Source organism: Pseudoliparis swirei, chromosome 15 (assembly GCF_029220125.1).
Source record: "Pseudoliparis swirei isolate HS2019 ecotype Mariana Trench chromosome 15, NWPU_hadal_v1, whole genome shotgun sequence".
In the NCBI taxonomy this organism is placed as follows: Eukaryota; Metazoa; Chordata; class Actinopteri; order Perciformes; family Liparidae; genus Pseudoliparis; species Pseudoliparis swirei.
The window spans coordinates 296,948-324,582 of NC_079402.1; the positions used below are offsets into that span (position 1 = coordinate 296,948).

The window sequence follows — 27,635 nt, forward strand, 5'->3', positions numbered from 1 at the left end:
TGTTGTACCCATGTTGTCCCCATGAACGACAAGATGGCGCGGCTGTGTCCAGACGCCGTCGTGGTAGCTCCGCGGAGATTGTGCGCTCTTTTAGTTTTTGTGTTTATTTTTAATATTTTCTTTGCCACAAACACATCGGCACTAACAGCATACGCAGCACACTTTTGGACATAAACTTTGCGCAAAACAAGGGTTTTGTCCACTTTTTCCATCGATCCAGCGTGGCGGCAGAGATCGTGAAGCGAACCACAACAACAACAGTGGAGCCGCCACGCTACTACGGGAGACGCGAAAACATCGAGGAAACGGGCGGAATTGAACAGACTGAGAGTTCAAGCCCACCGTCCACCTCTGCCCAGCATCCTTCTTGCTAACGTCCAGTCTCTGGAAAATAAGCTGGATGATGTTAGGCAAGGATCAGATTCCAACGGGACATGAGGGACTGTAACATCTTTTGTCTGAAAACATGGCTGACCCGCTGGTGCCGGATCGAGTCATATGCCCAACCGAGTCCTTCTCTGTTTTCCGTGCAGACAGAACGGAAGAGTCTGGTAAATCTAAGGGTGGAGGGTTTGCTTCATGACTAACAACAAGTGGTGCAACCCCAAGGACATTAAGACTCTTTCGCTCCTGCTCGCCGAACCTGGAACATCTGACGATCTCATGCCGTCCATTCTACCTTCCCGGAGTTCAGCTCGGTCATCACCACAGCCGTCTACATACCACCACAAGCGGACACCGGCGTAGCACTATCGGACCTACATGATGTGTTATGTCGGCATCAGAACAAGTATCCCGGCGGCTGTGGTGGTGGCTGGGACTTTAATAGGGCAAACCTAAAAAAGTCATGCGAACTTTCACCAGCACATTACGTGTGCTACCAGAGGAAAGAACGTTGGACCACTGCTATACGCCATTCAAGAGAGGCTACAAGGCTGTCTCTCTCCTCCGTTCGCAAATCGGACCATGCCGCCATTTTCCTGCTACCGAGTACCAACAAAGGATAGCACGGAAGCGGTAGTGACGAGGACGAAGCGGTGGTCTGACCAATCAGAGGCTGAGCTACAGGGCGCTCTGCGTGTCGTCGACTGGGACATGATCCAATCCAGTTCCAGTGACGTCAGCGAGTTTATGGACATAGCAATGAGCCTCATAGCAACGCTAGCGACACCATCGTCCCCACGGTAAAAGTTAGGTCTTTCCTAACCAAAAGCCGTGGGTTGATAGATCCATCCGTGAAGCTGTGAACGCCCGTACTGCTGCCTATAACTCCGGTCTTGTATCCGGCAACATGGACGCGGTACAAGGCAGCGGTCTATGGACTGAGGAGGCGGTGAAGGACGCCAAGAGGAGGTACCGAGACAGAGTGGAATCACAGATGGAGCAGCGCGACACCAGGCGCCTATGGCAGGGGCTACGGACTATCACAGACTACCAGAGCAGACCCCGCAATGGTGAGTGCCGGCCAGCCCTGCGGACGACCAGAACTCATTTTATGCACGGTTTGAGGCTAGCAACAACAGCGCTAGCTCGCCGGCTAACAACAACACCGTTAAGCGTAGCGAGGTGAGTTCTACCGCTGGGGATGAACACACACTCTCTGTGACCGAGCACAGTGTGAGGAGGGCTCTGTTGAGGGTGAACACCAGGAAAGCTGCAGGTCCAGATGGCATATCTGGGCGAGTACTGAAGACCTGTGCTAATCAGCTAGCTCCAGTGTTCACCACAATATTCAACCTCTCCCTGGCTGAGTCCGTGGTCCCCGCCTGCTTCAAGAGATCCACTATTGTCCCTGTGCCCAAGAATGCTTCTCCAGCATGTATGAATGACTACCGAACGGTGGCCCTCACCTCGGTGGTCATGAAATGCTTTGAGAGGCTGATAAAGGACTACATCTGCGCCTTCCTCCCTTCCTCCATGGACCCGCTGCAGTTTGCTTATCGCCCAAACAGATCCACGGATGATGCTGTCTCCCAGGTACTGCACACCACTCTCTCATCTGGACAGCCAGAGGGGGGCTATGTGAGACTGAGACTGTTCATTGATTATAGTTCAGCTTTCAACACCATAGTCCCTCCAGACTGGCCGGCAAGCTGATTGAGCTGGGACTGAACACCCCCGTGTGTGCTTGGATCCTGGACTTCCTGACCGCCAGGCCACAGGTGGTCAGAGTGGGCAGACACCTCCAAACCCTCACCCTGAACACAGGATCCCCAGGGTTGCATCCTCAGCCCCTACTGTACTCCTGTACACACATGACTGTGTGGCCAGGTTCAGCTCCAACACCATCATCAAGTTTGCGGATGACACAGTGGTGGTGGGCCTGATCTCCGACAACGATGAGAAGGCCTACCTGGAGGAAGTTGCTGATCTGTCACTCTGGTGCCAGGACAACAGCCTCCTCATGAATATCACCAAAACTAAGGAGCTGATTGTGGACTTTAGGAGGGTACAACAACAGAGGACGTACTCACCACTGGGGATTAACGGGACTACTGTGGAGAGGGTGAGCGGGTATAAATACCTGGGAGTCCACATCACCGAGGATCTGACATGGTCAACGAACACAGACACTCTGGTGAGAAAGGCAAGGCAGCGCCTCTACCACCTCAGGCAGCTGAGGAAATTTAAAGTTTCCCAGAGGATCCTTCAGTCCTTCTACTCTGGAGCTGTAGAGAGCGTCCTGACAGGAAGCATCACAGCCTGGTTTGGCAACTGCTCCGCTCAGGACAGGAAGGCTCTGCAGAGAGTAGTGCATTCGGCTGAACGCACTATTGGAACTACACTCCCCACCCTGCAGGACTTGTACACCAGGAGGTGCAGAACCAGAGCCGGCAGGATCATGAAGGATCCTCACCACCCCAACAACAGACTGTTTCAGCTGCTGCGGTCAGGCAGGCGCCTCCGTAGTCACGCTGCAAGAACAGAGAGACTGAGACGGAGTTTCTTTCCTCAGGCCATCAGGACTGTGAACTCCGACCTCACCAGGACCCCCACATAGACCCACACAACTGCCCCTCTTAGGCACACACACACACACACACACACTTACTGTAAATATTGTACTGTAAATATTGTGTTGTTTTTTATTGTAAATAGTGTGTACTTGTTGCCCTTGCACATTCCTGCTGAGCATTGCCACTTTCATTTCACTGCACATCCTGTGTGTGTATGTGACAAATAAAACATCTTGAATCTTGAAATGTTGTACCCACGTTGTCCCCACGTTGTACCCACGTTGTCCCCATGTTGTACCCATGTTGTCCCCATGTTATCCCCATGTTGTCCCCATGTTGTACCCATGTTGTACCCATGTTGTACCCATGTTGTACCCATGTTGTCCCCATGTTGTCCCATGTTGTCCCCATGTTGTCCCCATGTTGTCCCCATGTTGTCCCATGTCCCCATGTTGTCCCCATGTTGTCCCCATGTTGTCCCCATGTTGTCCCATGTTGTCCCCATGTTGTACCCATGTTGTCCCCATGTTGTACCCATGTTGTCACCATGTTGTCCCCATGTTGTCCCCATGTTGTACCCATGTTGTACCCATGTTGTACCCATGTTGTCCCCATGTTACCCATGTCCCCATGTTGTACCCATGTTGTACCCATGTTGTCCCCATGTTGTACCCATGTTGTACCCATGTTGTCCCCATGTTGTACCCATGTTGTACCCATGTTGTCCCCATGTTGTACCCATGTTGTCCCCATGTTGTACCCATGTTGTACCCATGTTGTCCCCATGTTGTACCCATGTTGTCCCCATGTTGTACCCATGTTGTACCCATGTTGTCCCCATGTTGTACCCATGTTGTCCCCATGTTGTCCCCATGTTGTACCCATGTTGTCCCCATGTTGTCCCATGTTGTACCCATGTTGTCCCCATGTTGTCCCCATGTTGTACCCATGTTGTACCCATGTTGTACCCATGTTGTCCCCATGTTGTCCCTATGTTGTACCCATGTTGTACCATGTTGTCCCCATGTTGTACCCATGTTGTACCCATGTTGTACCCATGTTGTCCCCATGTTGTCCCTATGTTGTACCCATGTTGTACCATGTTGTCCCCATGTTGTACCCATGTTGTACCCATGTTGTCCCCATGTTGTCCCTATGTTGTACCCATGTTGTACCATGTTGTCCCCATGTTGTCACCATGTTGTCCCCATGTTGTACCCATGTTGTACCCATGGTGTCCCCATGTTGTACCCATGTTGTCACCATGTTGTCCTCATGTTGTACCCATGTTGTACACATGTTGTCACCATGTTGTCCTCATGTTGTACCCATGTTGTCACCATGTTGTCCCCATGTTGTCCCCATGTTGTACCCATGTTGTACCCATGTTGTCCCCATGTTGTCCCCTGTTGTACCCATGTTGTCCCATGTTGTACCCATGTTGTCCCCATGTTGTACCCATGTTGTCCCCATGTTGTACCCATGTTGTCCCCATGTTGTCCCCATGTTGTACCCATGTTGTCCCATGTTGTACCCATGTTGTCCCCATGTTGTCCCCATGTTGTCCCCATGTTGTCCCATGTTGTCCCCATGTTGTCCCCATGTTGTCCCCATGTTGTCCCCGTGTTGTACCCATGTTGTCCCATGTTGTCCCCATGTTGTCCCATGTTGTCGCCATGTTGTACCCATGTTGTCCCCATGTTGTCCCCATGTTGTCCCCATGTTGTCCCCATGTTGTCCCATGTTGTCCTCATGTTGTCCCCATGTTGTACCCATGTTGTCCCCATGTTGTCCCATGTTGCCCCATGTTGTCCCCATGTTGTCCTCATGTTGTCCCATGTTGTCCCCATGTTGTCTCCATGTTGTCCCCATGTTGTCCTCATGTTGTCCCCATGTTGTACCCATGTTGTACCCATGTTGTACCCATGTTGTCCCCATGTTGTCCTCATGTTGTCCCCATGCTGTCCCCATGTTGTACCCATGTTGTCCCCATGTTGTACCCATGTTGTCCCATGTTGTCCTCATGTTGTCCCCATGCTGTACCCATGTTGTCCCCATGCTGTCCCCATGTTGTCCTCATGTTGTCCCATGTTGTCCCATGTTGTCCCCATGTTGTCCCCATGTAGTCCCCATGTTGTCCCCGTGTTGTCCCCATGTTGTCCCCATGTTGTCCCATGTTGTACCCATGTTGTCCCCATGTTGTCCCATGTTGTCCCCATGTTGTCCCCATGTTGTCCCCATGTTGTCCCCATGTTGTCCCATGTTGTCCCCATGTTGTCCCCATGTTGTCCCATGTTGTCCCATGTTGTCCCCATGTTGTACTCATGTTGTCCCCATGTTGTCCCCATGTTGTACCCATGTTGTCCCCGTGTTGTCCCATGTTGTTCCCATGTTGTCCCCATGTTGTACCCATGTTGTCCCCATGTTGTCCCATGTTGTCCCCATGTTGTCCCCATGTTGTCGCCATGTTGTACCCATGTTGTCCCCATGTTGTCCCCATGTTGCCCCATGTTGTCCCCATGTTGCCCCATGTTGTCCCCATGTTGTACCCATGTTGTCCCCATGTTGTCCCCATGTTGCCCCATGTTGTCCCCATGTTGTCCCCATGTTGTCCCCATGTTGTCCCCATGTTGGCCCATGTTGTCCCCATGTTGTCCCCATGTTGCCCCATGTTGTCCCCATGTTGTACCCATGTTGTACCCATGTTGTCCCCATGTTGTCCCCATGTTGTACCCATGTTGTCCCCATGTTGTCCCCATGTTGTACCCATGTTGTCCCCATGTTGTCCCCATGTTGTACCCATGTTGTACCCATGTTGTCCCCATGTTGTACCCATGTTGTCCCATGTTGTCCCCATGTTGTACCCATGTTGTCCCCATGTTGTACCCATGTTGTCCCCATGTTGTCCCCATGTTGTCCCCATGTTGTCCCCATGTTGTACCCATGTTGTACCCATGTTGTCCCCATGTTGTACCCATGTTGTCCCCATGTTGTCCCCATGTTGTCCCATGTTGTCCCCATGTTGTCCCCATGTTGCCCCATGTTGTCCCATGTTGTCCCCATGTTGTCCCATGTTGTCCCATGTTGTACCCATGTTGTCCCCATGTTGTCCCCATGTTGTCCCCATGTTGTCCCCATGTTGTCCCATGTTGTCCCCATGTTGTCCCATGTCGTCCCCATGTCGTCCCCATGTTGTCCCCATGTTGTACCCATGTTGGCCCATGTTGTCCCCATGTTGTCCCCATGTTGCCCCATGTTGTCCCCATGTTGTCCCCATGTTGTCCCCATGTTGTACCCATGTTGTCCCCATGTTGTCCCCATGTTGTCCCCATGTTGTCCCCATGTTGTCCCATGTTGTACCCATGTTGTCCCCATGTTGTACCCATGTTGTCCCCATGTTGTACCCATGTTGTCCCCATGTTGTCCCCATGTTGTCCCATGTTGTCCCCATGTTGTCCATGTTGTCCCATGTTGTCGCCATGTTGTACCCATGTTGTCACCATGTTGTCACCATGTTGTCTTCATGTTGTCCCCATGTTGTCCCCATGTTGTCCCATGTTGTCCCATGTTGTCCCATGTTGTCCCCATGTTGTCCCCATGTTGTCCCCATGTTGTCCCCATGTTGTCCCCATGTTGTCCCCATGTTGTACCCATGTTGTCCCCATGTTGTACCCATGTTGTCCCCATGTTGTCCCCATGTTGTCCCCATGTTGTCCCCATGTTGTACCCATGTTGTCCCCATGTTGTACCCATGTTGTCCCCATGTTGTCCCCATGTTGTCACCATGTTGTACCCATGTTGTCCCCATGTTGTCCCCATGTTGTCCCCATGTTGTCACCATGTTGTACCCATGTTGTCCCCATGTTGTACCCATGTTGTCCCCATGTTGTCCCCATGTTGTCCCATGTTGTCCCCATGTTGTCCCCATGTTGTCCCCATGTTGTCCCCATGTTGTCCCCATGTTGTCGCCATGTTGTCCCCATGTTGTCACCATGTTGTACCCATGTTGTCCCCATGTTGTACCCATGTTGTCGCCATGTTGTACCCATGTTGTCCCCATGTTGTCACCATGTTGTACCCATGTTGTCCCCATGTTGTACCCATGTTGTCCCCATGTTGTCACCATGGTGTCCCCATGTTGTACCCATGTTGTCCCCATGTTGTACCCATGTTGTCCCCATGTTGTACCCATGTTGTCCCCATGTTGTCCCCATGTTGTACCCATGTTGTCCCCATGTTGTCACCATGTTGTACCCATGTTGTCCCCATGTTGTACCCATGTTGTACCCATGTTGTACCCATGTTGTCCCCATGTTGTACCCATGTTGTACCTATGGTGTCCCCATGTTGTCCCCATGGATTAAATCTTACCCAGATACAACAGATACAGGTTTTTTTCTGATTGGCTATTGTGTAGCCCATTTCTTTTTTTGATTGGCTGATAAGTGGCTCCTCACGGCAGAACTCCAGGGGAGCGCTTGATTCCTCCACGGTGAGGGCAGCTCATGTTGGCGCGCTGCGGCACATTAAAACATTAAATAGACAAGAGTTTTTTCAGCGTGAGAAATACGATGTGTGGCCGGAGTGCGTGAGTTAAGACCGAAATGCGTGAGTGTCCCGCTCAATGCGTGACACTTGAGAGCCTTGCTTTAACACACCGTCGTCTCTGCTCGTTGTGTCGGTTTGAAAATCTTCTTCTGTTGCTAACTTCGGGACTCTTTGGGGTAAACAGGATGTCTATGCAGCGAATAGGTTTATAGATGCGCTCCTTAGCGCCATCTATCGTCGTGGAGTTTGAAAAGGAACCAACGCGCCTCGGCCCAAAATCAGAATTTCTTTTGCCGTGAGAAATTGGTTGTGTGGCGTGAGAGCGTGAAAACATGCAAAAGCGTGTGTCACACGGCGAAACCGTGAGAGTTGGTAGCTCTGATATATACAGGGCTCTCAAGTTTTGAAGACAGGCAAGAGTGACATTTCCATCAGCCCCCCCCCACCCCCCTTAGGATATCAGTCAGTCGCGCGCAATTCCAGAATGCTTTATTTTCATTGGTTGCTGGATTAAATCTTACCCAGATACAACAGATACGTTTTTTTCTGATTGGCTATTGTGTAGCCCATTTCTTTTTTTGATTGGCTGATAAGTGGCTCCTCACAGCAAAACTCCAGGGGAGCGCTTGATTCCTCCATGGTGAGGGCCGCTCATGTTGGCGGCACATTAAAACATTAACATTTCAGCGTGATAAATACGATGTGTGGCGGGAGTGCGTGACTTAAGACCGAAATGCGTGAGTCTCACGCTCAATGCGTGACACTTGAGAGCCCTGTATATATATATGTGTGTTAGCACTTGGCACACGTTCATCCTGCGGCCTCTTCTGGAAGCTTCTGACTTCTGGAAGTTTCCACTTCACAGGAGAGGCGTGTTCGTCTTATTACCCCAGTTAGCGGAGTCATTTCAGGGAAGGGATTTATAATTTTAATGATTAATTTGGGAAACCTAATTATGTTTCTATGTTAAAACTCATAGTAAAAAATATTGAATTGAAAAGAGAAGATGTGGAACGCGACTCCGGGGAGAGAGAAGTGTGTCACGAGGTCGCGGCGGTTTGACCTTCAAGAGGATGTGATCACCCGCTAGGGGTCGACGGCTACTCACAGGAACCAATCGACCGCAATGATGAGAGTGATGTCATCGGTGGGAAGTCCAACAGAGGTCAGCACGATCACCATGGTGACCAGGCCGGCCTGAGGGATGCCGGCCGCTCCGATGCTGGCGGCCGTGGCTGTGATGCTGAGGAGGAGCAGATGTTTCCTTTGATGACAGCGGACCCGGACCAGGACCAGAACCCGGACCAGAACCCTGCCGGGCCTCACCTGATGGTGATGATCTGACCGAAGCTCATCTCCACGTTGTTGACCTGGGCGATGAAGATGGCGGCCAGAGCCTCGTACAGAGCCGTGCCGTCCATGTTGATGGTGGCGCCCACCGGCAGCACGAAGCGCGTGATGCGCTTGTCGATCCGGTTGTTCTCCTCCAGACACCTGAAGGTCACGGGCAGCGTGGCGGAGCTGAGGGAGGAGAGGGAGGAGAGGGAGGACTTATAGGGAGGACTTTAATACAGGGAGGACTTACAGGGAGGACTTATAGGGAGGACTTTAATATAGGGAGGACTTATAGGGAGGACTTATAGGGAGGACTTATAGGGAGGACTTACAGGGAGGACTTATAGGGAGGACTTACAGGGAGGACTTTAATATAGGGAGGACTTACAGGGAGGACTTATAGGGAGGACTTACAGGGAGGACTTATAGGGAGGACTTACAGGGAGGACTTATAGGGAGGACTTACAGGGAGGACTTATAGGGAGGACTTACAGGGAGGACTTATGGGGAGGACTTATAGGGAGGACTTACAGGGAGGACTTATAGGGAGGTCTTTAATACAGGGAGGACTTACAGGGAGGACTTATAGGGAGGACTTACAGGGAGGACTTATAGGGAGGACATACAGGGAGGACTTATAGGGAGGTCTTTAATACAGGGAGGACTTACAGGGAGGACTTATAGGGAGGACTTACAGGGAGGACTTATAGGGAGGACTTATAGGGAGGACATACAGGGAGGACTTACAGGGAGGTCTTTAATACAGGGAGGACTTACAGGGAGGACTTACAGGGAGGACTTATAGGGAGGACTTATAGGGAGGACTTACAGGGAGGACTTATAGGGAGGACTTTAATACAGGGAGGACTTACAGGGAGGACTTATAGGGAGGACTTACAGGGAGGACTTATAGGGAGGACTTTAATACAGGGAGGACTTATAGGGAGGACTTACAGGGAGGACTTTAATACAGGGAGGACTTGTAGGGAGGACTTACAGGGAGGACTTATAGGGAGGACTTACAGGGGGGACTTATAGGGAGGACTTACGGGGAGGACTTATAGGGAGGACTTATAGGGAGGACTTACAGGGAGGACTTTAATATAGGGAGGACTTACAGGGAGGACTTATAGGGAGGACTTACAGGGAGGACTTATAGGGAGGACTTTAATACAGGGAGGACTTACAGGGAGGACTTATAGGGAGGACTTATAGGGAGGACTTACAGGGAGGACTTATAGGGAGGACTTTAATACAGGGAGGACTTATAGGGAGGACTTACAGGGAGGACTTATAGGGAGGACTTTAATACAGGGAGGACTTACAGGGAGGACTTATAGGGAGGACTTACAGGGAGGACTTATAGGGAGGACTTATAGGGAGGACTTTAATACAGGGAGGACTTACAGGGAGGACTTTAATACAGGGAGGACTTATAGGGAGGACTTACAGGGAGGACTTTAATACAGGGAGGACTTACAGGGAGGACTTTAATACATGTACTTTAATACATGTACTTTAATACATGTTCCCTGGCTTGAAGCCGAGGAACGCCGTCAGAGAGGAGCTGGTTCAACATCCTGAGAGCTTCACACACACACACACACTGTCCTCCTCCAGTGCTTCACACACACACTGCTCTTGTGTTCCAGCTTCAGCCACACAAACAATACCACCGAGTGTGAGAATCTGTTTGAGGACTGGCTTCATGGGCAGAGCTGGGACCCCCATGGAGCCGGGACCCCCATGGAGCCGGGACCCCCATGGAGCTGGGACCCCCATGGAGCCGGGACCCCCATGGAGCTGGGACCCCCATGGAGCTGGGACCCCCATGGAGCCGGGACCCCCATGGAGCCGGGACCCCCATGGAGCTGGGACCCCCATGGAGCCAGTCAGACCCCATGGAGCCAGTCAGACCCCCATGGAGCCGGGACCCCCATGGAGCTGGGACCCCCATGGAGCCAGCCAGACCCCCATGGAGCCGGGACCCCCATGGAGCCAGTCAGACCCCCATGGAGCCGGGACCCCCATGGAGCCAGTCAGACCCCATGGAGCCAGCCAGACCCCCATGGAGCCGGGACCCCCATGGAGCCAGCCAGACCCCCATGGAGCCGGGACCCCCATGGAGCCAGCCAGACCCCATGGAGCCAGTCAGACCCCCATGGAGCCGGGACCCCCATGGAGCCAGTCAGACCCCCATGGAGCCAGCCAGACCCCCATGGAGCCGGGACCCCCATGGAGCCAGTCAGACCCCCATGGAGCCAGCCAGACCCCATGGAGCCAGTCAGACCCCATGGAGCCAGTCAGACCCCCATGGAGCCGGGACCCCCATGGAGCTGGGACCCCCATGGAGCCAGCCAGACCCCCATGGAGCCGGGACCCCCATGGAGCCAGTCAGACCCCCATGGAGCCGGGACCCCCATGGAGCCAGTCAGACCCCATGGAGCCAGCCAGACCCCCATGGAGCCGGGACCCCCATGGAGCCAGCCAGACCCCCATGGAGCCGGGACCCCCATGGAGCCAGCCAGACCCCATGGAGCCAGTCAGACCCCCATGGAGCCGGGACCCCCATGGAGCCAGTCAGACCCCCATGGAGCCAGCCAGACCCCCATGGAGCCGGGACCCCCATGGAGCCAGTCAGACCCCCATGGAGCCAGCCAGACCCCATGGAGCCAGTCAGACCCCCATGGAGCCAGCCAGACCCCCATGGAGCCAGTCAGACCCCCATGGAGCCAGTCAGACCCCATGGAGCCAGTCAGACCCCATGGAGCCAGCCAGACCCCCATGGAGCCGGGACCCCCATGGAGCCAGTCAGACCCCATGGAGCCAGCGCCCTGAAGCAGCTCCACTAGAGGATTCAGAATACTCATCAAACTCAGGATCATCGTGAGGATATATATATAAATACACATATATATATACACACATATATAAATACACACATATATATGTGTATATATATATACATACATATGAATACACATATATATATACACACATATATATAAATACACATATATATACACACATTTAAATACACACATATACAGGACTGTCTCAGAAAATTAGAATATTGTGATAAAGTTCTTTATTTTCTGTAATGCAATTAAAAAAACAAAAATGTCATGCATTCTGGATTCATTACAAATCAACTGAAATATTGCAAGCCTTTTATTCTTTTAATATTGCTGATTATGGCTTACAGTTTAAGAAAACTCTAAAATCCTATCTCATAAAATTTTAATATTTCCTCAGACCAAGTAAAAAAAAGATTTATAACAGCTGAGTGTTTGTCAAGGCTCAGGAAACCCTTGCAGGTGTTTCCAGTTAATTAAACAATTCAAGTGATTTGTTTAATACCCTACTAGTATACTTTTTCATGATATTCTAATATTTAGAGATAGGATATTTGAGTTTTCTTAAGCTGTAAGCCATAATCAGCAATATTAAAAGAATAAAAGGCTTGCAATATTTCAGTTGATTTGTAATGAATCCAGAATGCATGACATTGCATTACAGAAAATAAAGAACTTCATCACAATATTCTAATTTTCTGAGACAGTCCTGTATACATACATATAAATACACACATATATATACACACATATATAAATACACATATATATATACATACATATATATAAATACACATATATATACACACATATATATTCACACATACATATAGGGCTGTCAATCGATTAAAAAAAATTAACTAATTAATCGCACATTTTGAAATTCATTAATCGCGATTAAAAGTTTTTTTTTCTTCAAAAGACTAAATCTTCTAAATGAACGAGTAATCCCTTCAGACAGCGTGTATTTTAGACACTTGTTTAAATGTATTCTTTTTTAAAGACCAAACTTCACACAGAGCTGTGTTTTCAAAGAGGCTCCTACCTATAAAGTGCCAGTGAGGTATTTAATATCGTGGATGATAAATTGTTTCTTCAGTGAAACATCCAGATTAGTAAGAAAATGTGTATTAAAGACCCCATTGGTCCTGTCATCTTTACCACTGAACAGCAGAACCAGTGGCCTTGGTAACTGACTGACATTCAAATATGTCACGTTAACCCTCCGGAGGCTGGGGGCATTTTCTCGATTTTACAAAACAATGTAAATTCACCTTTTAAAGACTTTTGCATATGACACATCCCCATGTGTTATACATCAAACATTCCAGAACAATCTCAGCTCTATATATTGAGGCACATTGTCCTCGCGCCGTGTTCTCTGCTTCTCTGACTGACAGGTTGCTCAAGAGCCTCACATGTGTGGTGGGAGGTCCTTGTGATTTACTGAGTGATCATTGGTTGTATTTTTCGCAAAATGTTGACAGACAAACGGATTGACCAATCACGGTGAAGGTTTCGTGTGACGAGTTCTTTCCGCGCCGTGTCACCCGACGCGTCGCCCCTCCGTTCCTCTGTGTATCAGAGGGGGAGACGGGAGGAAGGAGGAGCAGGAGGAAACCCGACTGATTCATCCACGAGTTAAACTGATTTATGATCCTTATTTTCGCGGAGAAATAATTGTTTTAAAAACGGAAACAGTGTCAAACCGCACTGCCGCGGTTTGACACTCAGAGGAGTGTAAAAACTTCAACGAACACCGGAAGCAAGTCGAAGTGTCCTTGAGCAAGGCACTGAACCCCCAGTTGCTTCCCGGGCGCATCACTGCAGCCCACTGCTCCTTAATAACTAAGGATGGGTTAAATGCAGAGAACTAATTTCCCCTTGTTGATTAATAAAGTATATAAAAAATGTTTGTAAAAAAAATTCTAAAAAAAAAAGAAAAAAATTTGCGTTAATTGTGTCAAAATATTTTAGTGCGTTAAGGCGGCCAAATTAATCGCATAGATTAACGCGTTAACGCTGACAGCCCTAATATAAATACACATATATATATACGCACATATACATATACACATATATAAATACACATATATATACACACATACAGGACTGTCTCAGAAAATTAGAATATTGTGATAAAGTTCTTTATTTTCTGTAATGCAATTAAAAAAACAAAAATGTCATGCATTCTGGATTCATTACAAATCAACTGAAATATTGCAAGCCTTTTATTCTTTTAATATTGCTGATTATGGCTTACAGTTTAAGAAAACTCTAAAATCCTATCTCATAAAATTTGAATATTTCCTCAGACCAAGTAAAAAAAAGATTTATAACAGCAAAACAAAATCAAACATTTGAAAATGTGTTTCCAGGTGTTTCGAGTTAATTAGACGATTCAAGTGATTTGTTTAATACCCTACTAGTATACTTTTTCATGATATTCTAATATTTAGAGATAGGATATTTGAGTTTTCTTAAGCTGTAAGCCATAATCAGCAATATTAAAAGAATAAAAGGCTTGCAATATTTCAGTTGATTTGTAATGAATCCAGAATGCATGACATTTTTGTTTTTTTAATTGCATTACAGAAAATAAAGAACTTTATCACAATATTCTAATTTTCTGAGACAGTCCTGTATATCTACACACATATATATACACACATATATATACACACACATATACATATATACACATATATATGTGTATATATATACACACATATATACACATATATATAATATGTATATGTGTATATATATACACATATATATGTGTATATATATGTGTATATATATATATATATATATATATATATACATATATATGTATATATATGTGTATATATACACATATATATATGTATATATATACATATATGTATACACACATATTTATATATATATATATTGTGGCAACCCGGGGGACTTGGAGGTGAGATTCGGTATAAAATCAGGAGACTCAGAGACGTAGCGCAAAATAAAGTGTCTTTTAATAAAACGTATAGGAGAAGGGGGGAATGGGCATCTAACGGCAACAAAGGATTCTTCCCGGTCGGGTCTTTGGTCTTTGGTCTCACACCTGGTGTGAGACGGTTCCTCTCTCCTGTATGGGCCGAGCAGAGGAGAGAGGGTCCAGTTCCCTCCGGTCTGTTGCGGCTCCTCTCCTGAGGTTCCAACGTTCCTTCTTCTCTCCTGTTCAGGCAGCTCTCCCCTGATGCCTTCCAGTGGAGGGTAGATATAGTCTCTGTCTCTCATCAGCTGATTGGCTGCAGGTCACTCCCATGTGCCAATTGGCTGTAGCACCTGCACTGGGAAGTACGCCCCGTGGATCACTTCCCCCAACCTGAGCTTTGGGATCCGCCTCCTGGGCCTTGTCTGCTCTGCTTTTCCCCCTGGTCTGCCCCCCCCCCCCCCTCCACTAGCTCCAGGTGGCGGCGGGGAGCGTCAACCATACAGCATTCATATCTCCTTGACAGGGCATCTGCATTTCCATGGGCTTTTCCGGACCTGTGCTCAACAGAAAAATTAAAGTTTTGCAACTCCAAGAACCACCGTGTAACCCGTGCATTAGTGTCCTTGGCTGTTGACATCCATCTTAATGGTGCATGATCCGTTATCAGGGTGAATTTTCTGCCGAGGAGGTAATATTTTAGCTTGGTTAGGGCCCATTTAATTGCTAGACATTCTTTCTCAACGGTCGAATAGTTCCTTTCATGTTTCAGAAACTTACGGCTAATGTAAGTCACTGGGTGTTCCTCCCCTCCCTTGACCTGGGACAGCACAGCTCCAACCCCTGATCCTGAGGCATCTGCATGGACAACGAACGTGTCCCCAAAGCTTGGTGTACTTAAGACCGGCTCAGTGCACAAGGCTTTCTGAAGGGTTTCAACAAACGTCCGCTTCAGCACTCCAGAGTACATGGTGCGGGTGGCTCTTTTTGTCATTTCGTAGGGGGCTGCAATGGTAGCAAAGTGAGGATAAAACACTGATAATAGCCAACCAGTCCCAGGAACGTTTTTACTTGCCGTTTCGTTGCTGGCTTCGGCCAGGTGGTAATGGCTTCCACCTTCCGGAGTTGGGGTCTTACAACGCCTCTCCCAATCGTGTAGCCAAGGTACTGGGCCTCTTCTAGACCCAGGTGGCACTTTTTGGGATTGGCAGTCAGGCCAGCTTGCCGTAGACTTCCCAAGACAGCTCTCAACTGGCTAACATGGGAGGTCCAGTCGGGACTATGAATTACTACATCATCTAAGTAGGCCGCTGAATACTCACGATGAGGTCAGAGTACCTGATCCATCATCCTCTGGAAGGTGGCTGGTGCTCCATGGACTCCGAAGGGCAGGACTTTATAATGGTACAGGCCCTCCGGGGTAGAAAATGCCGTCTTTTCCTTGGCCCTTTCTGTGAGGGGAACCTGCCAGTAACCCTTGGTGAGGTCAAGAGTGGACACAAAGCGGGCTGGGCCGAGTTGCTCAATCAACTCATCCACTCTCGGCATAGGGTAGGCATCAAATTTTAAGATTTCATTTACTTTCCTAAAATCGTTGCAGAATCTCTCAGTGCCGTCCGGGCTGGGGATTAGGACAATGGGGCTTGACCAGGCACTATGAGATTCCTCAATAATTCCCATTTCCAACATCTTTCTCACCTCCTTTGATGGTCTTCCTCTTTGCCTCTGGGATGCGATGCGAGTTTCCTGGCTCGATTATGTCATGTTGGATCACATACATCCTGGAACTGACTGGTCAGCTCGAACATGTCTTGGTACCTGTGAAGCAACAGGATGTAGCGGAACATAGTCAGGGTGATAGAGTTGGCAGTTTCCTCCCAGGTTGTCTCACCGCCCATGCCACTTGGCAAGGAACTTGCATTCACCGGCTGGAACTGTTGTAGATTCTGGCTTGAGCCGTTGTGCTTGCTGCATATGCTCCCGCACTATAGGCCATATTTTACCCATCCTGTCTTGCATCTGGTCCACATACTCAATCATAGAGCGGTGGGGTGATGGCTGTTGTTCCCAGGCTTCTTTAGCCAGATCCAGCAGGCCCCTGGGTTTCCGTCCATACAGCAGCTCAAATGGCGAAAACCCTGTGGAAGCTTGGGGGACTTCTCTGATTGAAAACAAGACATAGGGGATGAATTGGTCCCAGTTCTTTCCATCTGCATCAATAGTCTTTCGCAACATTTGTTTTCGGGTCTTATTGAAGCGTTCTACCAGGCCATCCGTCTGCAGGTGGTACACGGAGGTTCTTATTTGGCTCACCTTCAACAGCTTGCACATTTCCTTCATTACCCTTGACATGAAGCAGCTTCCCTGGTCCGTTAGGACCTCTTTTACAATGCCTACTCGACTACACAGGAGGAATAGTTCTTTGGCGACAGCCTTAGCACTTGCGGTGTGTAACGGGACTGCCTCTGGGTAGCGGGTGGCATAGTCCATGATGACCAGGATGTAACGATGTCCCCTACTGGACTTCGGCAGGGGTCCTATGATATCCATGGCCACTCTCTGGAAGGGAACATCAATTAAAGGTAACGGGATCAAGGGATTCTGATATTGTACCTTTGGCGCGGTCTTCTGGCACTCCCGGCAGCTTCTGCAGTAATCCTGGACAGCCCTCTCCACGCCTGGCCAGTAGAAGCGGCCCAGGATTCTGTCATAGGTCTTCTCTACTCCCAGATGAGCTCCCAACAGGTGTGAATGGGCCAAGTACAACAATTTTGGAACATAGCGTTTAGGGACCAACAACTGTTCAACAACAAGTTCCCCCAGCTTAGCTACCCTATATAGGAGTCCATTTTTCACAGAGAAATGGGGGAAGGGGCTAACACTCACCCCTTCTGCAGGATTCCCCTCGATCACCGTCAGGTTCTGTCTGGCTTGTTCAAGGTTGGGGTCTTCCAACTGTGCGGTTCCAAACTGTCCTGGGCTGACAGCATTTTCCTCTTCGGCCATGGGGAACTCAGAAAACACTTCGTTTGATGAGGCCTCAGTCGGTGGTGGGTCCTCCCTTGCTGGGGCCTCTGCTGGGGCCTGGGCTTCCTCGTCCGTTTGCTCTGCTGATGAACCAGTCGGGCTAGATGGCGCTGCACAGGCATGTAGCAATTTGGTATTCTGGGTGCTCCGAGGTCTGTTTTTTCGGTTTCTCCTGTTGCTCGTCATCCTGTCGGCCCACAAACGCCAGAATATGGGGCAGTCCCGACCAATCAGCATTGGCACCGGCAAATTTTCTACCACTCCCGCCATGACTTCGAAAGTTCCCCTTGTGGTCTGAACCTTAATGTGGGTGGTGGGATAATTCCGCGAATCCCCATGGACACAGGAGACTGGGATAGGGGGCCCCGGGTGCCAGTTGTCAGCCCGGGTCGTAAGAGAGTGACAGCACTCCCCGAGTCCAGTAGGGCTTCTGCATCCTCGTCCCCTATTCTGACGGGAAGTTTTGGGGCCCTTGCGCCCTCATAGGCCCAGCAAGTGGTTAGGTAGCTGCCGGCCATCTGTTGTGGATCTGATGAGCCTGCCGTCGGCATCAAGATGTCATTCACCGGACAATTCAATGCTAAGTGGCCCTCTTGGCCACAGGTGAAGCACTTCCGGCGGTCCGGATTCACGAGGGGTCGACGCTGGGGCGGCGGTTGGGCCTGTCCCACCTGTGGAATCTGGCGGTGTAGTGGTGGTGGTGTCACGGGGTCCTTAGTCCACCTTGGCTTGTTTCCCTCTTGCCGACTGCTCCGCATCAGCTCCACTGTGACCTGGTGGTTTTCCAATACGTCTACTAGATCATCCACCGTCTTTGGGCTGCTTTGGGAGGCATGTAGTTTGGCATCCCTGGGTAGTGCTCTAACACAATGGTCCATCACAACTCGGTCCAGGGCTGAAGGTCCAGCTCCCGTGGTTAACCAACTGCGTGTCAGTCGCATCAGGGTTGCAACCTGCGGCCGTACAGGAGCAGTAGCGTCATATGACCAGGAGTGGAACTGTTGGGCCCTGGTCTGGAGGTTGTGTCCATAATGGGCTAAGATGGTGGCTTTTAACACATCATAATTATTTACTTCGGAGGGGCCGAGGTCCTGACAGGCCTTTTGTGCATCACCTGTTAAAAACGGGGCTAGTATCCCTGCCCACTCTGCTGGAGGCCACCTCTCTCTCTCTGCCGTTCTCTCAAAAACCCTGAGGTAGGCTTCAATGTCATCATCGCCCGTCTGCTTGGTGAGCACTTTACTGGGTTCCGTCGGCCTCTCTGGTCTCATCAGGTGCTGACCCAGAGTTGTCATAGCATCCTGTAATGCTCTTAGGCTCTGTGTCTGCTGGGTTTGCGTCTGCACGAGCTGTGCTAGGGCGTCCTCCATAGCACTGCGGGACTCTCTGAGTACCTATTTTATACAGAATCTCTAGCGATAGATCGCCGTGCGCACATCCTCCACCAAATGTGGCAACCCGGGGGACTTGGAGGGTCGATTCGAATCAGGAGACTCAGACTCAGAGACGAAAATAAATAATGTGTCTTTTAATAAAACGTATAGGAGAAGGGGGGAATGGGCATCTAACGACAACAAAGGATTCTTCCCGGTCGGGTCTTTGGTCTTTGGTCTCACACCTGGTGTGAGACGGTTCCTCTCTCCTGTATGGGCCGAGCAGAGGAGAGAGGGTCCAGTTCCCTCCGGTCTGTTGCGGCTCCTCTCCTGATGTTCCAACGTTCCTTCTTCTCTCCTGTTCAGGCAGCTCTCCCCTGATGCCTTCCAGTGGAGGGTAGATATAGTCTCTGTCTCTCATCAGCTGATTGGCTGCAGGTCACTCCCATGTGCCAATTGGCTGTAGCACCTGCACTGGGAAGTACGCCCCGTGGATCACTTCCCCCAACCTGAGCTTTGGGATCCGCCTCCTGGGCCTTGTCTGCTCTGCTTTTCCCCCTGGTCTGCCACAATATATATATATATATATATATATATATATATATATATATATATATATATATACACATATATATTGTTCCATTAATGCACATAACTGACTACTTCTTCTCCAGAGTTTTTGTGCTTTCTCTCCTCACAGGATCCTGGTTAATGTGGATCCTGGATTAATGTGGATCCTGGTTTAATGTGGATCCTGGTTTAATGTGGATCCTGGTTTCATGTGGATCCTGGTTTAATGTGGATCCTGGTTTAATATGGATCCTGGTTTCATGTGGATCCTGGTTTAATGTGGATCCTGGTTTAATGTGGATCCTGGTTTCATGTGGATCCTGGTTTAATGTGGATCCTGGTTTCATGTGGATCCTGGTTTAATGTGGATCCTGGTTTAATGTGGATCCTGGTTTCATGTGGATCCTGGTTTAATGTGGATCCTGGTTTAATGTGGATCCTGGTTTCATGTGGATCCTGGTTAATGTGGATCCTGGTTTCATGTGGATCCTGGTTTAATGTGGATCCTGGTTTCATGTGGATCCTGGTTAATATGGATCCTGATTTCATGTGGATCCTGGTTTCATGTGGATCCTGGTTTTATGTGGATCCTGGTTTAATGTGCATCCTGGTTTAATGTGGATCCTGGTTTAATGTGGATCCTGGTTTAATGTGGATCCTGGTTTAATGTGCATCCTGGTTTCATGTGGATCCTGGTTAATGTGGATCCTGGTTTAATGTGGATCCTGGTTAATGTGGATCCTGGTTAATGTGGATCCTGGTTTAATGTGGATCCTGGTTTAATGTAGATCCTGGTTTAATGTGGATCCTGGTTTAATGTGGATCCTGGTTTAATGTGCATCCTGGTTTCATGTGGATCCTGGTTAATGTGGATCCTGGTTTAATGTGGATCCTGGTTTAATGTGGATCCTGGTTTAATGTGGATCCTGGTTAATGTGGATCCTGGTTAATGTGGATCCTGGTTTAATGTGGATCCTGGTTTAATGTGGATCCTGGTTTAATGTGCATCCTGGTTTCATGTGGATCCTGGTTAATGTGGATCCTGGTTTAATGTGGATCCTGGTTAATGTGGATCCTGGTTAATGTGGATCCTGGTTTAATGTGGATCCTGGTTTAATGTGCATCCTGGTTTAATGTGGATCCTGGTTTAATGTGGATCCTGGTTTAATGTGCATCCTGGTTTAATGTGGATCCTGGTTAATGTGGATCCTGGTTTAATGTGGATCCTGGTTTAATGTGCATCCTGGTTTCATGTGGATCCTGGTTTAATGTGCATCCTGGTTTAATGTGGATGCTGGTTAATGTGGCTCCTGGTTTAATGTGGATCCTGGTTTCATGTGGATCCTGGTTTCATGTGGATCCTGGTTTAATGTGGATCCTGGTTTAATATGGATCCTGGTTTAATGTGGATCCTGGTTTCATGTGGATCCTGGTTAATGTGGATCCTGGTTTAATGTGGATCCTGGTTTCATGTGGATCCTGGTTTAATATGGATCCTGGTTTAATGTGGATCCTGGTTTCATGTGGATCCTGGTTTAATGTGGATCCTGGTTTAATGTGGATCCTGGTTTAATGTGGATCCTGGTTCATGTGGATCCTGGTTTAATGTGGATCCTGGTTTAATGTGTATCCTGGTTAATGTGGATCCTGGTTTTATGTGGATCCTGGTTTCATGTGGATCCTGGTTAATGTGGATCCTGGTTTTATGTGGATCCTGGTTTAATGTGCATCCTGGTTTAATGTGGATCCTGGTTAATGTGGATCCTGGTTTAATGTGGATCCTGGTCCAGGTCCTGCCCAACACCTCCTGCTACTATCATTATTAGTATGAGTTGTATTGCTATTAGTATTGCCAATACCATGACAGCTTATCATCGTCAGTAGTCTCTCTCCAGTGCTGTGTGTGTGTGTGGTAACTCTAACTCTGTCAGTCTGGACCGCTGGTCCTCTGGTCACATGACTAGTTCAAACTCTACCAACGCCCACAGCTGGAAGCAGGAGTCCCCGTTGTGATGTGGTGAGGGTGGACGAGTGGACGCTTAGATCGAGTGTAGCAGACTCAACGGGTTGTGGGTCCTTTAGAGACCGAGTTCCCCGAATGGCTGCTTCACGTTGACCCACTCACCTGGACGAGGTCCCCAGGGCCGTGACCAAGGCTTGCAGGATGCCAGCGATGAAGATAAAAGGGTTTTGCCGAGTGATAACGAAATAGAGAGTGGGGAGAATCAGAACTCCGTGTATCAGCAAGCCGATGATGACCGTGATGGTGTACATGCCCAGCTGGCCGCCCATCTGGGTCAGGTCGTCCATCTCCACGATCTTTCCTGCAATCAGGAACAGGATCCCAACAGGAGCGTACCTGAGAGGACCAGAGGAGCAGCGAGTCATTGGAAGTACATGTGGCGGTATGTTGGCTCCTCCCACTGGAAGACTTACCACATGATGATGGCCACCAGGCGCATGATGGCGTCGTTCATGCTGTCGAAGAAGTCCCTCAGCAGCTGGCCCTGCTCCTTCATGCTGCCAATGATTAGACCAAAGCACATGGAGAAGACCACCAGCCCGAGAGCGTTGACCCCGTTCACCTGACCCGACACGGGGATCACTTCCTCCCTGGTGACCTCTGTGACCTCCTGGGTGCCATTGGTCGAGTTGAAGAGGGTGTCATTCACCGTCACGGTCACCCGGACGGTTCTCTTCCCATATCTGGTTTTGAACTGGAGGAAGAGTGAAAGGACTTGGGCTATACGAGTGAAACTTAATGAACCTTCAGTCAGGGAGCAGCAGACTGAAATGCTTCAGGCCCTCCTGGCTTCTGCTCCCTTGACAAGCAGGTCAGGACATTCTTTAAAACAAGCAAACAATTCCCATACTTTAGCTCCAGTTATTCCTGATTCCCAGAAGACGAGCCCTCCATGTTATAAGGGACCCAATGACATCATCTAGCACCCGTCTCCATGACATCTAGCACCCGTCTCCATGACATAATCTAGCACCCGTCTCTATGACATCATCTTGCACCCGTCTCAATGACATCATCTAGCACCCGTCTCCATGACATCATCTAGCACCCGTCTCCATGACATCTAGCACCCGTCTCAATGACATCATCTAGCACCCGTCTCCATGACATCATCTAGCACCCGTCTCAATGACATCATCTAGCACCCGTCTCCATGACATCATCTTGCACCCGTCTCAATGACATCATCTAGCACCCGTCTCAATGACATCATCTAGCACCCGTCTCCATGACATAATCTAGCACCCGTCTCTATGACATCATCTAGCACCCGTCTCAATGACATAATCTAGCACCCGTCTCTATGACATCATCTAGCACCCGTCTCCATGACATCATCTAGCACCCGTCTCTTTGACATCATCTAGCACCCGTCTCTATGACATCATCTAGCACCCGTCTCCATGACATCATCTAGCACCCATCTCCATGACATCATCTAGCACCCGTCTCCATGACATCATCTAGCACCCGTCTCTTTGACATCATCTAGCACCCGTCTCCATGACGTCATCTAGCACCCGTCTCTTTGACATCATCTAGCACCCGTCTCTATGACATCATCTAGCACCCGTCTCCATGACATCATCTAGCACCCGTCTCTATGACATCATCTAGCACCCGTCTCTATGACATCATCTAGCACCCGTCTCCATGACATCATCTAGCACCCATCTCCATGACATCATCTAGCACCCGTCTCCATGACATCATCTAGCACCCGTCTCTATGACATCATCTAGCACCCGTCTCTATGACATCATCTTGCACCTGTCTCTATGACATCATCTAACACCCGTCTCCATGACATCATCTAGCACCCGTCTCTATGACATCATCTAGCACCCGTCTCTATGACATAATCTAGCACCCGTCTCCATGACATCATCTAGCACCCGTCTCTATGACATCATCTAGCACCCGTCTCTATGACATCATCTTGCACCTGTCTCTATGACATCATCTAACACCCGTCTCCATGACATCATCTAGCACCCATCTCCATGACATCATCTAGCACCCGTCTCTATGACATAATCTAGCACCCGTCTCAATGACATCATCTAGCACCCGTCTCTATGACATCATCTAGCACCCGTCTCCATGACATCATCTAGCACCCATCTCTATGACATCATCTAGCACCCGTCTCTATGACATCATCTTGCACCTGTCTCTATGACATCATCTAACACCCGTCTCCATGACATCATCTAGCACCCGTCTCTATGACATCATCTTGCACCTGTCTCTATGACATCATCTAACACCCGTCTCAATGACATCATTTAGCACCCGTCTCTATGACATCATCTAGCACCCGTCTCCATGACATCATCTAGCACCCATCTCTATGACATCATCTAGCACCCGTCTCTATGACATCATCTTGCACCTGTCTCTATGACATCATCTAACACCCGTCTCCATGACATCATCTAGCACCCATCTCCATGACATCATCTAGCACCCGTCTCTATGACATAATCTAGCACCCGTCTCAATGACATCATCTAGCACCCGTCTCTATGACATCATCTAGCACCCGTCTCCATGACATCATCTAGCACCCGTCTCTATGACATCATCTAGCACCCGTCTCCATGACATCATCTAGCACCCGTCTCCATGACATCATCTAGCACCCGTCTCCATGACATCATCTAGCACCTGTCTCTATGACATCGTCTCGCACCCGTCTCTATGACATCATCTAGCACATGACATCATCTAGCACCCGTCTCCATGACATCATCTAGCACCCGTCTCTATGACATCATCTAGCACCCGTCTCTATGACATCATCTAACACCCGTCTCTATGACATCATCTAGCACCCGTCTCCATGACATCATCTAGCACCCGTCTCTATGACATCATCTAGCACCCGTCTCTATGACATCATCTAACACCCGTCTCCATGACATCATCTAACACCCGTCTCCATGACATCATCTAACACCCGTCTCCATGACATCATCTAGCACCCGTCTCCATGACATCATCTAGCACCCGTCTCCATGACATCATCTAGCACCCGTCTCCATGACATCATCTAGCACCCGTCTCTATGACATCGTCTCGCACCCGTCTCTATGACATCATCTAGCACATGACATCATCTAGCACCCGTCTCTATGACATCGTCTCGCACCCGTCTCTATGACATCATCCAGCACCCGTCTCTATGACATCATCTAGCACCTGTCTCTATGACATCGTCTAGCACCCGTCTCTATGACATCATCTAGCACCCGTCTCTATGACATCATCTAGCACCCGTCTCTATGACATCATCTAGCACCCATCTCTATGACATCGTCTAGCACCCGTCTCTATGACATCATCTCGCACCCGTCTCTATGACATCATCTAGCACCCGTCTCCATGACATCATCTAGCACCCGTCTCAAGTCAGCGTCTTCCTTGTTGAATTGAACGTTCTACTCTCAACCAGTGCCTGCAGTCTGTTTAATACAAGAAATATCCCAATCGCAATTGGAGCAGTAACACTATGTTAGCTAAACTATGTTATTCAAGTTAGCCACACTCACATGCTGCAGCTAAGGGATGCTACATCATGCTTCCTCCTGTGTGAAGGAAACAGTGCTTCAGCCTTCTGGTGTTTTCTTTTGAAGAGGACCGGGTCGATTGATCTCCACCTGTATGCGACTCTAACTATTCATTCACAAGCTCTCTGGTTATGGCGTTCACTTCAACTTAAATCTACCAGTCTCTTCAACGGTCTCCCTAACCAATCATCGTGTTGCTGCCATCCGACGGCAGTTCTCTCTGCTGCTGTCGGTGGTCATTTCAGTGTGAAGCGATATGAGCCTGCTAACCTTCACCTCCAGTCTTCATATCTAGAGACCAGTCCTGTGGTCTTCACCACCACCAGGCCGTCCAGTCCGGATTCTATGGTCCACCTCAATGTGGCCCTGAGCAACACATAGAACCACAAGTGGCTCCGGATGTCTGTACGAATGGCAATTAGTTCATGTAGAAATATACAAATGCAAATGGTGAATTATAAATGTAGTGTAATTGAATAGAGCTCTCCTAGTAGTCCGACCACTCAAAGCACTTTAACGCTGACACTTTAATGTCATCATTCACTCATTCACTGTCACTGATGAATACCTGTAGCACCGATCCATCAGGACTATCGATCATTCACACAATGATGGGAGGAGCTACCATGTGAGGTACACCTGATGGGAGGAGCTACCATGTGAGGTACCACCTGATGGGAGGAGCTACCATGTGAGGTACCACCTGATGGGAGGAGCTACCATGTGAGGTACACCTGGTGGGAGGAGCTGTCATGTGAGGTACCACCTGATGGGAGGAGCTACCATGTGAGGTACACCTGATGGGAGGAGCTACCATGTGAGGTACCAGCTGATGGGAGGAGCTACCATGTGAGGTACACCTGATGGGAGGAGCTACCATGTGAGGTACACCTGATGGGAGGAGCTACCATGTGAGGTACACCTGATGGGAGGAGCTACCATGTGAGGTACCACCTGATGGGAGGAGCTACCATGTGAGGTACCAGCTGATGGGAGGAGCTACCATGTGAGGTACACCTGATGGGAGGAGCTATCATGTGAGGTACACCTGGTGGGAGGAGCTACCATGTGAGGTACACCTGGTGGGAGGAGCTGTCATGTGAGGTACCACCTGATGGGAGGAGCTACCATGTGAGGTACACCTGATGGGAGGAGCTACCATGTGAGGTACACCTGGTGGGAGGAGCTGCCATGTGAGGTACCACCTGATGGGAGGAGCTACCATGTGAGGTACACCTGATGGGAGGAGCTACCATGTGAGCTACACCTGGTGGGAGGAGCTACCACCTAAGTTACACCTGTCGATCAGGACTAACTAACATTCATAGGAACAGCTACGGCAGACATTTGGGGTGAAGTGTCTTGTCCAAGGACACATAGACATGAGCTGTCGGAGCCGGGGCTCCTCTTGGTGGAAGGACGACTCGCTCCATCACTGAGCCACAGGCGCCAAACTCCATTCACCACCACCAGTGTCTGGACTCCAGGGGAAACATTCCTGAACTAAAGACCCCATGACGACCCCTCCACTATTCTAGGTCCCAATAGGGTCTGATCGCCAGAGACTGCTCACTGCACATCTCATCTTCATGATGTGAACTAGTGTTCACTCTAAGGACTCTCCTGATTGAAGTGAGTCAGAAGAGAACCGACTGGAGGTCTTCATAGATAAGAGGCACAGAGAACTCAGCATCAGTATGTGGGTGTGAAGCTCACCTGCTGTGTGCAGGCTTGGACCAAGTTGGGTGGAAACATATTTCTGAAAAGAGTAACCACACAGTGAGGAAGAGCTGCGGTTGGCCAGTTCCAGTCCAATGCTGTGTCCACTACATCCACATGGCAGCTTACCTGATCAGATCTAAGAAGGCATCAGCAGGACTGACTTGCTCTATCTTCTGCTGCTTTCCAAACTCTTCTTTTGATCCTTTTCCTGGGTGAATGATGAGGACGACGAGGATGCCAATAAAGACTGCGATGAAGGTCGTGGTCATGTAGTAAATCACGGCTCTCATGCCCATCTTTCCTGAGGCTTTGCTGTCTAAAGCGGCCATTCCTATTGGACAGAGGTGGAATGCAGTCGGTACCAGTATGAAGACATGTCCTCAGGTCTGTGGGGACGTTGTCTCTGTCCAGTTGGCTGGTTTTCAATCAGTGGCAGAGTATCATGAACACCTTTCAGTATCTCTTTGGAGTGGATTATGCTTTTGTAATTCAAAAGAAGAGCGTTGACATTATTTGTTGACGGTTGTCCTGGTTATGAACTAAAGTTTTCTAACCTGGTTCCCCAGTTGCATCTCCTTTTTCAAGGAATGCCATATGTCCTCGCTCAATGTGTACAGCATATATCAAAATGTCTTTGACAGAAAGAGCAAAGAGTAGAAACTACAGTCCCATGATTACAGGCCCAGCAGGCTCA

At 49.1% G+C, this 27,635-nt stretch overlaps 1 protein-coding gene across 1 annotated transcript in view; it reads right to left on the minus strand.

Annotated features, from left to right (window-relative positions):
* The window catches only part of LOC130205493 (excitatory amino acid transporter 1-like), a 30,659-nt gene that overhangs the window by 2,456 nt on the left and 568 nt on the right, over window positions 1-27,635 (minus strand). Inside the window, exons 3-8 of the mRNA XM_056432915.1 lie at window positions 27,068-27,272; window positions 26,936-26,978; window positions 22,061-22,341; window positions 21,750-21,983; window positions 8,832-9,026; window positions 8,614-8,748 (exon numbers count right to left, since the gene is read on the minus strand). Coding sequence (XP_056288890.1) covers window positions 8,614-8,748; window positions 8,832-9,026; window positions 21,750-21,983; window positions 22,061-22,341; window positions 26,936-26,978; window positions 27,068-27,272 — 1,093 coding nt within the window. The remainder of the gene's footprint in view (window positions 1-8,613; window positions 8,749-8,831; window positions 9,027-21,749; window positions 21,984-22,060; window positions 22,342-26,935; window positions 26,979-27,067; window positions 27,273-27,635) is intronic.